The sequence below is a fragment of the Cotesia glomerata genome, linkage group LG6, assembly GCF_020080835.1.
Source record: "Cotesia glomerata isolate CgM1 linkage group LG6, MPM_Cglom_v2.3, whole genome shotgun sequence".
Classification (NCBI taxonomy): Eukaryota; Metazoa; Arthropoda; class Insecta; order Hymenoptera; family Braconidae; genus Cotesia; species Cotesia glomerata.
In genome coordinates, this window is record NC_058163.1 from 25,840,392 (window position 1) to 25,854,123 (window position 13,732).

Below are 13,732 nucleotides of genomic sequence, written 5' to 3' on the forward strand. Positions count from 1 at the left end.
AGTCATAGTGACTGCAAGTTTGCTAGTTATTAATTATTTATATTTTAAAATTTTGATATATTAATAATAACATTAAAATGTTTGTGAACTATTTCTCAAAACTTAAACTATAAATTACAATTAAAAATAAATGACATAATAAAAAAGTGTGGTAAAATAAAATTACAAAAAAATACCTTACGTGCACCCACGCCTTGGTGTATATAATACGTCCGTAATTTTTCGAGGCAACTCAACCTGTTTTATCAGTTCGTCTCTCTTACGCTCGCCTGGACACAGACAGGACGAACTCTCCTGTGGATAATATGAGACTGATATCACATGAGTGAATGTGAATGTAGTGTGAGTGTGAGTTGAGATCGAGCACATTGAAGACGACACCACGACACCACGGTCACGACCGTTGAGCGACGTACATGTGCAATATAGTCGCAGATCCAAGGCCTGCAGGGTTGCAGGTGAACAGGTGCCTCGCGAAGAAATTAATCCTGCTTTTTTTCAAACTAAAATAAAATTTTTTTTTTAATTTTATAATTTAGAAAATTTCATTATAATTATAAAATAAATTTTTCTTGATTTTGAAGCAATATTGATCGTTTAAAAATTTTTTTTAAAATTGACGTGTGTGGTAACTACTTAAAAAAAAAGAGGAACAATCAACAGAATATAAAACCGAAAGCAAATAATTAAAATTCGAGAGATTATAAATGCAAGAATTCAACAACCGCCCACACACTAGAAAACACTTAACCATCTGAACATTATTAAATTTTTACACTTCATTTACGAGTCGGCAGCTCTTTTAATACATAGTTTTATGCCTGGTCTTTCTTTTACGAGTAGAGGGTTATCATTGAGAGAGGCTCTTAAATTAAACGAGCGAGATGACCGGAGCAGGAGCAACCACAACAGCGAATAAGTTAAAGACATTGGATGATATCTCGTTAAAAATGAAGTTGAACGCGCCGACTAATTGGCTACAGCGACCGTGATAGTGTTATAAATTAACATCGATTAAAGGGGACTAATCGATTATTCAGACATGCTTAATCCTCCATCCCATGAAAGAGTCATTTATTAATCCGAGTCTTAATATTTTATCTGATAAATTAAACAATACTGCCGATTTTATGATCAAACTTTTAAAACTTAATTGTGGCTATAATATTTTCCAAATACGAATTTATACAGTGTCATTAGGTAGGACATTGAATTCTTTGTGAAATAACTCCTTATCAATTTTTTCGTATCTCTCGTCCTTCAGACAGCAAGCAAAACTTTTCAAGAAAATTTTTTTTATTAAAAATATAATTTATAAAATTTTAAACTTTAAATTTTAGGCTGTAGATTGAAAATAAAAAATTTACAAAGACCTTTTTTTGTGGGAAATTTTATTTTCTATTAATTTTTTTGTATTTTTTATCCTTAAGCAGTAAAATAAATAAAACTTCACAAGAAAATACTTTTTAGAATACTTTTAAATAAAAATATAATTTTTTAAACTTTAAAATTAAAATTAAAGATACAAAAAAAATATAAGACTTTTTTGTAGGAAATTAAATTCTCTGCAAAAAAGATTTTGTATCTCTTATTTTACTACAAAAAAACAAGCAAAATTTCCTATTAAAAATATTCAGGGACATAAATTAAAATAAAAATAGCATTTCTAAACTTAAAATTTAAAATTTAGAGTCAAGGATTGAAAATACAAATAAAGAACAAGAAAACTTTTTTTGTGGAAAATTTTATTTTTTATAAAAAAGATTCTTATAAATTTTTTTCTTTAAGCAGTAAAATAAATAAAATTTCATAAGAAAATACTTTTTAGAATGCTTTTAAATAAAAATATAATTTTTTAGACTTTAAAATTAAAATTCTGGGTTAAAAATTAAAGATACAAAAAAAAATCATGAGAAACTTTTTTGTATCTTTCATTTTACTGCCAGAAAACAAGCAAAAATTATTATCAAAAATATTTAGAGATATAAATAAAAATAAAAATGATATTTCTAAACTTTAAACTTCAAATTTTGAGTTAAGGATTGAAAATACAAAAAAAAACAACCTTTTTTGTATAAAAGTCAATTCTCTGCAAAGAAGATCCTTATCAATCACCATATCTCTGATCGTTTAGCCAGAATTTGGATTTGAAAGTCAATAGAAATTTTTTTGCAATAAAAGAGAAAATGTTAGACGGAATCAAGTGATGTTTTATCGATTTTTCGAGACAGTTTGATCACAGATGTCGGACATTGATAGACACAAGTCCATTTAAGCTTGTAATGATGAATAATTTCGTGGTAAAATGTATCGGTAATCGTCTTGGGGACGATAAGTCACGGTGTTTAGCAGTTTAGCAGTTTAACAAACTAGTCTTATTTCAAACTTAACTCTCATGTGTATTATGTATTTGTGCGAACAAACTTTTCTTCTTATAAAGTAAAGCTTCAAGAGTAGCTCTCTCTCTCTCTCTTTCTCTCTCTCTTTGTATGTAGAGGAAAACATATCATAAGTATAGCACAATACTGTACAGTATAGTACAAGTACATTGTAGAAGTCGTTGAGTTGAGTCACTTTTTCAAAAGTTTTTACCAACCGTCGCACAAGCTGTCACGGTGGTCGCGACACCACAAAAAGATGAATACTGAAAAGAAGTGCGCGTGTTACAGCATCCGATATCAGGTTTGTTTGCTGTTTATTTTAAATATTCCCCTTTTTCGAAATTACCAATTTAATTTTAAAATGTAAATAAAACCGATGCTGATGGACGATCAATAAATTAACCGTCGTGAAACGCGAGTCTTTTTTTTTTTTAAGTTTTAGCGCTAACACCCGCTTACGGGTCTCGTTGACAGATACTTAATGAGGTTAATATTTAATCTTGTTTTTATTTAATAAACAGAATATTCACGCAAATTAAAGATACAACACAGCCATTTATTATGTTTTGTTACATTTCAAGGTATATACACTGATAGAAGGATTTCTTACTATTTAAAAAGATTTCTTTGTATTTAAGAAATCATTTCTTAAACATCATTTTTTAATATTTATAAAATATTTCTTAAATACAAAGAAATATTTCTTAAATATTAAGAAATATAAATACTAAGAAATATTTCTTAAATATTAAGAAATATAAATACTAAGAAATATTTCTTAAATACAAAGAAATATTTCTTAAATACTAAGAAATATTTTTTAAATCCTAAGAAATGATGTTTAAGAAATGATTTCTTAAATACAAAGAAATCTTCTTAAATGCTAAGAAATCCTTCTATCAGTGTAGAGTCAACATCCTCTTCTGGTTCTCAATTTTTCGTACTTTTAAAATTATTTGTGAGTTTTAGGTATTCCTACACTGATAGAAGGATTTCTTAGCATTTAAGAAGATTTCTTTGTGTTTAAGAAATCATTTCTTAAACATCATTTCTTAGCATTTAAAAAATATTTCTTAGTATTTAAGAAATATTTCTTTGTATTTAAAAAATATTTCTTAGTATTTATATTTCTTAGTATTTAAGAAATATTTCTTAAATACTAAGAAATATTTTTTAAATACTAAAAAATGATGTTTAAGAAATGATTTCTTAAATACAAAATATCAGTGTATTTTATTCTTGGTCAACACTTTAATCGCCGCAATTAATCACCTTCAGCCGATGTTGGGAATTTGAATTTGTAATTTAAGAAAAGGCGCCATTATTTTTCGTAAATAAATATAAAAATTACAAGGTTGAAATAATTGATTTTTTTTTTACGAAAAATTTGTTATTGAAAAGATTTTTTTTGACAAACTCTCACTGGAAAAAAAAAAAATAATTTTTTTTCTTACGTAGTGTGAAGTCAAAGTTGAACTTGAAAAAATATTCAAGGTTTTTTAATTTTTTGGTAAACTTATTATACTGATTATTGCAAAAAAAATATATATAATGAGTTACAAAATATGTACTATTGCTAGCGAGGCATATCGACGGTCTAATTAGCAATTTGTCTAACTCCTTAATTTTTAGAGGGTGATTTTTTAACATTTCGACGTAGTAATAACTCAATTATAAATTATTTGAATGATTCAAACCTAAATATTATATCTCCATTAGATATTGATTAAATTGAATGGTTTTTTAAAGTGATAATAAATTTTGAACTAATTATTTTTTTCATACAAATAGAAAATTCTCAAAAATGGAGTTAGACAATTTGCTAATTAGAACGTCGATATTAATAAATGCAATTTTCTCTCCAAAATAAGAGTTAAAGAATAATTTCTTGTACTTGAAAAATTAATAAATTGTTTTTAGATAAATAAATAAATTTATTGACAATTAAAAAATTTTTCTATCAAAATATGTAGAACTCAGACAGCAATCTGAATATCCTATAATATAAAATTGATGATTGTACTGAAGTTAGTTTAGTATCGAAAATCTCGAAAGAATGGTTACCGATTCCTTAATGGTTAGAATTAAAGCGCGCGCGTATGCGCCAAGAAAATTTTAAGAAAAACTGAAGTTATTTTAGAGCAAGAAGAAATTTTCAATCTTCCTTAGTATTTTCTTGAGCTAAGAAAATTTACACTCTAGTCAAGAATTTTTTTTTTTTTTTTTTCAGTGTAGTTGATTAATAACATTAATAATTTTGCATAATTATCAATCATAAACTTTGTTTGATACTTCAATTTTATCAATACCAAATAATCCCAATGTACTCTTCAAAATTTTAAATGAATATCATTAGAAATAATATAGAATTACTTATATTTTCGTGCTTATAATATATCCGACCAAAATTACAAATTGTCCACATAAATTTAATCTCAATTTTATAACTCCGACTTTTTCCTTCAAAATTTTCCTATCTTTATTTCTAAGTTCAAAGCAACCCCAAAAATATCTCTATTACAATTAAGTTGCCCCCCAACTAAAAAAAAAACCCAACCAGCCTAACAACCTCACAATTTCTGTTACAGACCCACCTCGGAGGCAGTACGGTGGTAGCCGAGGGTGTAATAGGCGGCATAGGGGGCCCAGGCGGCGGGTGCCGCGCATCATCGATGACGATGGCGGAGAGCGTGGTGGAGGACACTCCCCCAGGCCCGGCGAAACCGCCGCCGGCCTGCACCAACAACAACACCCTATCAGCAACCGCGAACCGGAACCACCGGTTCCGCAAGCGCAAGTGCCTAACACAGGTCCTTGACGCTTTGCAGGCGCACAAGGGCTCCATCGAGGAGTCCGAGAACAACAACCACCCCCTGCACCTGGAGTCTACCTCCCTGGAGGACCAGGACCCAGACCAAGACCAGGACCAGGACCAGGACGATGTGTTCAGCTCCCCCAGATCTTCCTCCCGGGCCTCCACGGAGAACAACCTGTCCCTGACCGACAAGCGCCTGAAGGTCGAGCCCCTGGAGTCGCCCCTGCACACGCCCTCCGACGAAGAGTCCTCCCCCTCGCCTGCCATTGGTGGGGGCCTTCACCCCCCACGACACCTCCCGAACCTCCCGAACCACCCGAACCACCCCAACCATCACAACCATCACCACAACCATCAGCATAATCATCAACAATACTCCTTCCGTGCTCCCCATTTGACTTCAGCGAGCTATCGCGGGTGCGCGTGCTTAAGTTGCACCTCCCCCAACATTGTTCTTCCTTCCCCGACGTCTCCCCAAGCGCCCCTGACGCCCCTAACTCCTGTATCGAGCACCCCAACGAATATTACGCCCCTAACACCTGTAACTCCTTCGTCGTACACCTTCGAGCATTACCTGCACACAAAGTACCTGCCAATTGACGCCACAAGCGAACGCAAGGACGAAGTACCTGGTGGCTGGATCGACCAAAAGCCTCTTTTGCTCTGGCCAACCTCCCGACAAAATGGCGCCTTGGAAAGCGACGCTAAATCCAACCAATCTAATCCCAATTCGAATTCCTTCCAGGAATTCCCTTTAGACTTGTCGATGAAGAACTGCAATTCTGCAACGACTGAAATCGTCGGACGACCAGGAGGCCTGCAGCTTCTCCCCTCCAGTGTGGGCTCCAGGGGCGCCTTAACCTTCCCGGTAATTCGCGGAGACGTTGCCAGTCCTACGACTAAGGAAAGCGTCGCGTTCAGGTTTAATATTGAGGTGTCGCCTGTCGTGGAGGAAATGCCTCCTGGAACTGATCTGGCTTATGTTTGTCCGGCCTGCGGGCAGATGTTCAGCCTCCATGATAGATTGGCCAAGCATATGGCTTCTAGGCACAAAAGACAAGGCGCCAAAGACGCCACTGCCAAGGCCTACTCCTGCGATGTCTGCAACAGAAGTTTCGCGAGGTCTGATATGCTTACAAGACACATGAGGTTGCATACGGGTGTCAAGCCTTACACGTGCAGGGTCTGTGGGCAGGTGTTCAGCAGGTCTGATCATCTTAGCACTCATCAGAGAACTCATACCGGGGAGAAGCCTTATAAGTGTCCTCAGTGTGTTTATGCGGCTTGTAGGAGGGACATGATCACAAGGCATCTCAGGACTCATGCGAGGTATGTTGATGGGCAGAATACCAATAACAAGTGCGAGACTGGCCAGGAGAATGATAGTTCCGGGTTCACGGCTATTAGTGCGCTTTCTGGGGTTAAGACAGAGTGACTAGGATTTTGGAGGGCTTTTGAGATAAGTGACGGGGGGGTAGTTTGTTGAGGTTTTTTGTTTTTTTTTTGTATTTATTTTTTTGGGGGACGGAAGGTTGGAATTAGAGAGGAAATTTTTGGAAAAAAATGGTTAACAAATTTCAATTGGTAATTTTTTTTTTTTTTGATGAGAGTTCTTTAATTGTTTGAAAATTCTTAAAATTATAACAAATTAAAATTAAATAAAATTGAAAATCAATTTAAAAATAAAATTTGAAAATAAATTTAAATAAAATTGAAATTGGTAAAATAAGAGAGGAAAATTTTTATTAAAAAAATGTTTGAAGAAATTTCAATTGGTAATTTTTTTTTTTTTTGATAAGAATTTTGTAATTGTTTGAAAATTCTTAGAATTACAACAAATTAATCTTAAATAAGATTGAAAATAAATCAAAAAATATAATTTGAAAATAAATAAAATAAAAAAAATTTTTTATTTTTTATTTTAAAAATAAAAATTTCGTAAAATTTTTAAAATTCACACAATAATTTTATTTTTATTTTTGTAAATTTTTAAATTTCAATTTTACAAAAAAATAAAAATAAAAAAATTTTTTAAGTTCTTTTTATTTTTTAATTTAAAAAAATAAAAGAATACTGAATTTTTTCAAATTTTTTTAATAAAAAAAAAAATGCAAAACCTTCCGTCCCACAACTCTTACATTTAATAATTAAAAATTCTCACTGTCACTTATCGGTGATTATTAATCCCATTTTTACAAGGGATAGATTTAATGTGTTAACTAATGTCTTACTCTTAAATTTACATAAATATAAATATAAATATATAAAAAAAAATATATATATAAATCTATAATATAAATAAATAAATAAAATAATAGATATTAACCCTATCCTGAAGACTGCCTTTCCTGTGTTCGTCCTCGGCAGGCAGGCGGCCGAACAGTATTATCCGTACAATCTCCTCTTTCATAAATAATTTACTTAATTATTATTACTATTACTATTATTATAATTTTTTGTTTGTTAATCAACTATTATTTAAAAAATAATCTTACCGAACTCAATGTTCATTCCGTAACGATTTATGTACTCTGTCGATGTGCTCTCTATCTTTATTTTCTTTATTAATATGGATGGACAATTATTTATATTTATTATTTAACATAACTGTACTTGGTACTGCTTAAGATTTTGAGTTTTATTTTTATTGTATTAATTTGAGGAGTTTTTCTTGCGTAAGTCGAGACTGAGTCACTTGAGGTTTGAGGTATAATATAGAAGTGCCAAATTTTAAACATACCGGTCAATAAATTGTAAATTAATTACTAAATCTTCCACGAATTTTTAACCACCTCTTGTTGAATTCAAATTGATAATTATTATTATTAATAATTAGTGATATTATGATACGAACAAAACAGATCCAAGTGGAAAAAATGTTGTCAATTTTGACCATAATTTTTAATGTTAAGTTTGTTGATTGATGTTGTATAGTTGATAATTGTTAGTTGGCTTCGGTAATTAATTTCATGAAGCGTTTATGTGAGATTCGATATTTTTTTATTCTAAAAAAAACTCAATTTAGTTTTAAGGTTTTTTTTTATTGATAAATACTCTTAAATAAATTTTTGAACAAAATTGGAAATTTTTTTGGGTAAAATTTGATAATTTTATAATAAAAATAACTGTTAAAAAATCAATAATTGATTTGATAAAAAAATTTTTTATTAATTTCAAACATTCTTAAAAAAATTTTTTAATAAAATTGGAAATTTTTTTTGGGTAAAATTTGATAATTTTTTTGTTTGTAATTTTATAAAAAAAAAAATAACGATTGAAAAATCGATAATTGATTTAATAAAAAAATTTATTGTTAATTTCAAAAATTTTTGAACAAAATTGGAAATTTTTTTTGGGTAAAATTTGATAATTTCATAAACATAAAAATGATTGAAAAATCAATAATTGATTTAATGAAAAAATTTTTTGTTAATTTCAAAAATTCTTAAAAAAATTTTTTAACAAAATTGGAAATTTTTTTTGGGTAAAATTTGATAATTCTATAATAAAAAAAATCATTGAAGAATCAATAATTGGTTTAATAAAAATATTTTTCGTTAATTTCAAAAATTTTTTTTGGGTAAAATTTGATAATTTTTTTATTTATAATTTAAAAAAAAATTTTTTTTAAAATCGATAATTAATTTAATAAAAATATTTTTTGTTAATTTCAAACGTCTGAACAAAAAATTTATGTAAAAAAAAAATGTTAAAAATTGTTAAAAAAAATAAAAAATCTAAAAAAAACTGTCCAATATTTTTATCGAGAAAAAGATTCAAAAATCGAAAAAAAAAAAAATAATTTTTTTGTGATATTATTAATCACGTCTACTTAAGTCCTCCAGTTAATAAATAATAATAATGATATACTTACATGTATTTTTGTATATCGATTTTTTCAAACTACCACTTAATCATAAATATAAATTGTTTATACTTAAGACAGCTGATACATAAGTTAATTAATTTATAATAAAAATAAATGATAAGTTTGTTTAAAACTTTCACTACAACTATCTTTAATATTATATTAATTATTATTATTATTATTATTATTATAATTATTGAAAAAAAAAATATAAAAACGAGTTGTTGAATAATTCGTTAAAGACGCTTTGCCATTTAACTTGCCTGTAGTTAATTAATAATTTAAAAAAAAAAAACATCGTGTTTAAAACGAGAATAGAAAAGAGTTTTTTAAAAACTAGCGAGTGATAATTTTGAAAATACGTCAAGGTTGTAACAATGCATGTGACATTTTTTGCAAGTGCCAAGTAATGCATGAGATTTATTTATAATTGTAATTATAATTATAATTACATGTATAAATATATAAATATACATAGATATAAATATTTATATTAAATGAAACTGAGAAAATTAACTACTTTTAAGATCATCGATTAATGATTAATAATAATTGTTCGATTATTAATTATGACTACAAAACTATTAACTATTAATTAATTAATTAATTAATTAATTAATTAATTAATTAACCAGTTACGTTGTTAAGTTAATCATGTTTATGCTTCTATTATTTATTTTGTTATCCCAAACGATTCCCTTTGTTTCCAATTCCTTTTAGTACTAAATCTATTATTATTATTATTATTATTATTATTATTATTATTATTATGATTAATTTAATGTCCTACTTAACTACTTAAAGGAACAAATTGTGAAGAATTAAGCTAAATCGTAAAACGATGTGCGAATGCGTTATTTATTTGACTTTTATTATTATTATTATTATTATTATTATTATTATTATTATTACTATGATTATTATTATTATCATTATTATCAAATATTTAATTGTAATGAATGGTTTTTGAAACTGGGGAAATTTTTAGTGAGTAAGAAAATTTTTGTATAAATTATTACAATTGAATTGTGTACGTTAATTTATAAAATATGTTGTGTTTAATGAACGTGCCAGAATGAACAAAAGAAAATATAATTTTTCAACTTATATTTATGATTTTTTTATTTATTTTTTCCTTTCTTTTTATTTTTAGTTACTTATATAATTTATTTTTTATTTTTAAAATTGATAATCAAGATTTGACACGAAAAAAATATAAATTTCACCAATAGTCAATTTAAGATAAGTATTTAGGCTGCATTCGAAAATACTCCATCTCTAGATACATAATTAAGAAATGACCTTGTATCTCGTGAACTATTGATATTTTTAAAGATATAGGCTCATCCTGATGTTACACTCATCAAGACCTTTCATTTGAGTACCCACATCAATTTTTCATATATTTATATATTATATATATGTATATATGAAAAATATATCAAAAATGCATGTGGGTACTCAAATGAGAGCTCTTGATGAGTGTAACATCGGGATGAGCTTATATCCTTAAAAATGTCAATAATTAAAAACTGACCTTGTATCTTGTGAACTATTGATATTTTTAAAGATATAAGCTCATCCCGATGTTACACTCATCAAGACCTTTCATTTAAGTACCCACATCAATTTTTCATATATTTGATATATTTATATATATTATATATATGTATATATGAAAAAAATATTAAAAATGCATGTGGGTACTCAAATGAAAGCTCTTGATGAGTGTAACATCAGGATGAGCTTGTATCTTTAGAAATCTCAATCATTAAAAATTGACTTCCTATCTTGTGAAATATTGACATTTTTAAAAATATAAGGTCATCCCGAAGTTACACTCATCGAGACTTTTCATTTGATTACCCACATGTATTTTTGATATATTTTATATATTTATATATATATGTATATATGAAAAATATATCAAAAATGCATGTGGGTACTCAAATGAAAGCTCTTGATGAGTGTAACATCGGGATGAGCTTATATCTTTAAAAACGTCAATAGTTAAGAAAGTACAGTGCAATTCAACAAAAGACATTATTTAATAAAGCAAAATTCTATTTATTTATAGTTCACAACTCACCGGAGTCACATAGTAACTGCAAAATTGCTAGTAATTACTTTGATAATTAATTAATTCACTAAAATCATTCATTAATGGATATAGAACTCTAAATATATTTGATCCGGTCCAAAAATTTTATCATATGAAACAATTAAAAATTTTTATAAATAAAATTTGTAAGGAAGAAATTAAAATATGACACGACTTACACTAATTTTGTTTTGAATTCAAAAAATATAAATTACAGTTTCTAAGAAATGTTTATTTCAAAATTTGAAATTTTATTCGATACTTTCAAATTTCAAAATTTTTTTTTTATTAATATATATTCATTTTCTTACTTGTTTCTTTTTTTCTAAATTTTTTTTTTCGATAAAAATTGAGTGTATATAAGCAGGAGTCGTGCCTTGACGTAAAAAAAAAATTCTCGATCTCAAAGATCTACGAGCTTGGTGTTAAATTGGACATATCAAACCAAAAAAAAAATTATTAAAAGGGATGGTGGTACGATAAATAATGTTTATTAAATAATAAATTCCTGTCCAATCTAATTATCATAAATATATACTAAATGTTTACATATTCTGTCCGTAAAACGGAGTAAAAGTCATATAAATAAAAAAAAAAAAAAAATAAAACTAACTATAAAAAAAAAGTATATTATATATGTAAATACAGGTTGTCAAAATGTGATTATTTATGGTAAATAATATGTAAAAAATAAATAAACAGTTGCTCATTCTCCGTAATAATGTAAAGTAGTATTTCCTCGGGTGCATTTGAATTATCCACTCGCAGCATATTTCAGGTGCTAAGTATATAGATTTATCTAGTGCGTAATCAGTTCTTGCTTTATCGTTCTTCATCATAATCGATATACTTGTGCGCATATCTATATCTATATCTATATCTATATATTTTATTTTATATATTTATAAAGTTAACTACTTAGAGTACGCATTGGAACGTACAACGGTTTTCTAACCACAAGATAGTTAAATATACAAGCTTCCGCTTTCTACATTCAAATCAAACTAAAAAATCGACGGTCATACAAAAATTCAAGCTTGATATGTTGCATGTTATACATTGATCTTTAATTCTCCGCGATGTAATAAATACAAGTATTTTACGGTCATATTTTTTGTTCAATTCAACTTCAAGTGCTACCGAGGAAATCGAACTTTTAATTTTCCTAGTTGAAAAATATCAATAAAATTATGTTTTTTATGTAAATCATATTTTTATTCAATCATTCCTTTACAATAAGTCTATTAATTTTGATTTTAATTGCAAAATAATCTTCAGTACATTTTAAATTATGCTTTTTTAAGATTATGATGCACAGGATTTTTTTTTTACAAAAATTCTATTTATTTTTGTATAATTTTATTTATTTTTTAAATAAATTAGTTAAACTCAGTGAGATTTAACGCTACTACAGCAAAAAAAACAATTTAATTTAATTAAGTAAATAATTTCGAAGAATTTTTTTTCTTTTTGATTTAAGTAGAAAAATTTTTAAACTAAAAAATTTTTTTGGTTGAAGTTAATTTTACTTAATTCAAGAATTTTTTGCCTTGATTTAAAATAATGAAACTCTTCAATATTTTTTTTGATTTAATTTAAGAATTTTTCTCTTGATTCTAAATATTTTTTTTTCGCTGTAGGCAAAAAAAAATTTCGGATTTTTAATGCAAAAAATGAAATTTTTATTTTTAGTAAAAATTAAAAAATAAATCTAGTATTTTTAAAAGAAAAGAAGACTAAAAATATTTTTTTTCACATTTTTTTTTGAAAATTTCAAAAATTTATATCTTAAGAACTATTCGGAGAAAAAATTCTAAAAATTTACAGGTAAGTGTTTTTTGTTATTTATAAAAAGATGTAAAAAATTCAAACTATCATTTGTATTTATTTAATTATTGAAAATGATTGTCGTACTGTTTTTTATATAGTTTAATACTGTTAAAAGAAGAAGTTTCATAAAAAGTAAAACAATCCAAAGTGTAAAAAATATAGGAGGGTAACAGAAGTAATAAATAACTCTCTTAAAAGTGCAAAACGTATTTCTCGGAAAAAAAGAAGGTATACTTTCCTCGGAAACGCAGGATCGAATTCCATGTGTCATCGGTAGGGACTTGTCGGGGCAAAAAAATCCAAACTATAAGTAAAGAGACCTAAAAGAGCTGACGACACGTCTGGTATCGCGATGATAGACTGCGATCGATCGACAGATCGCCGGGTGACGGAGACGCGCGATCGAGCATTATTAATATCCTTTTTTATAATCCCGAATGCTTCTGGCGCGAAATAAACCATTCATCTCAGCATCACAGGTCTCAGAACTTGTTATAACTTTTGCTGGCTCTTTCATTAATATAAATATAAAAGCTCACCCCGATGTTACACTCGATTGACATTTTAAAAGATATAAGCTCATCCCGACATTACACTCATTGAGACCTTTCATTTGAGTACCCACATCAATTTTTCATATATTTCATATATTTAGATATATTATATATATGTATATATGGAAAATATATCAAAAATGCATGTGTGTACTCAAATGAAAGCTCTTAATGAGTGTAACA

General features: G+C 27.8%; 1 protein-coding gene across 6 annotated transcripts in view; it reads left to right on the top strand.

Annotated features, from left to right (window-relative positions):
- Positions 1–6,818, top strand: part of LOC123267007 (protein glass) — a 58,764-nt gene extending 51,946 nt beyond the window's left edge. The window contains exons 1-2 of one of the 6 annotated variants that reach the window (XM_044731473.1): positions 2,623–2,682; positions 4,970–6,818. In XM_044731473.1, coding sequence (XP_044587408.1) covers positions 2,638–2,682; positions 4,970–6,631 — 1,707 coding nt within the window. In that variant the 5' untranslated portion in view covers positions 2,623–2,637 and the 3' untranslated portion in view covers positions 6,632–6,818. Of the gene's footprint in view, positions 1–2,622; positions 2,683–4,969 lie in introns of those variants that run through there. The other 5 variants (XR_006509937.1, XR_006509936.1, XR_006509939.1 and 2 more) reach the window with 5 other exon arrangements.
- The last annotated feature ends 6,914 nt before the right edge of the window (positions 6,819–13,732 follow it).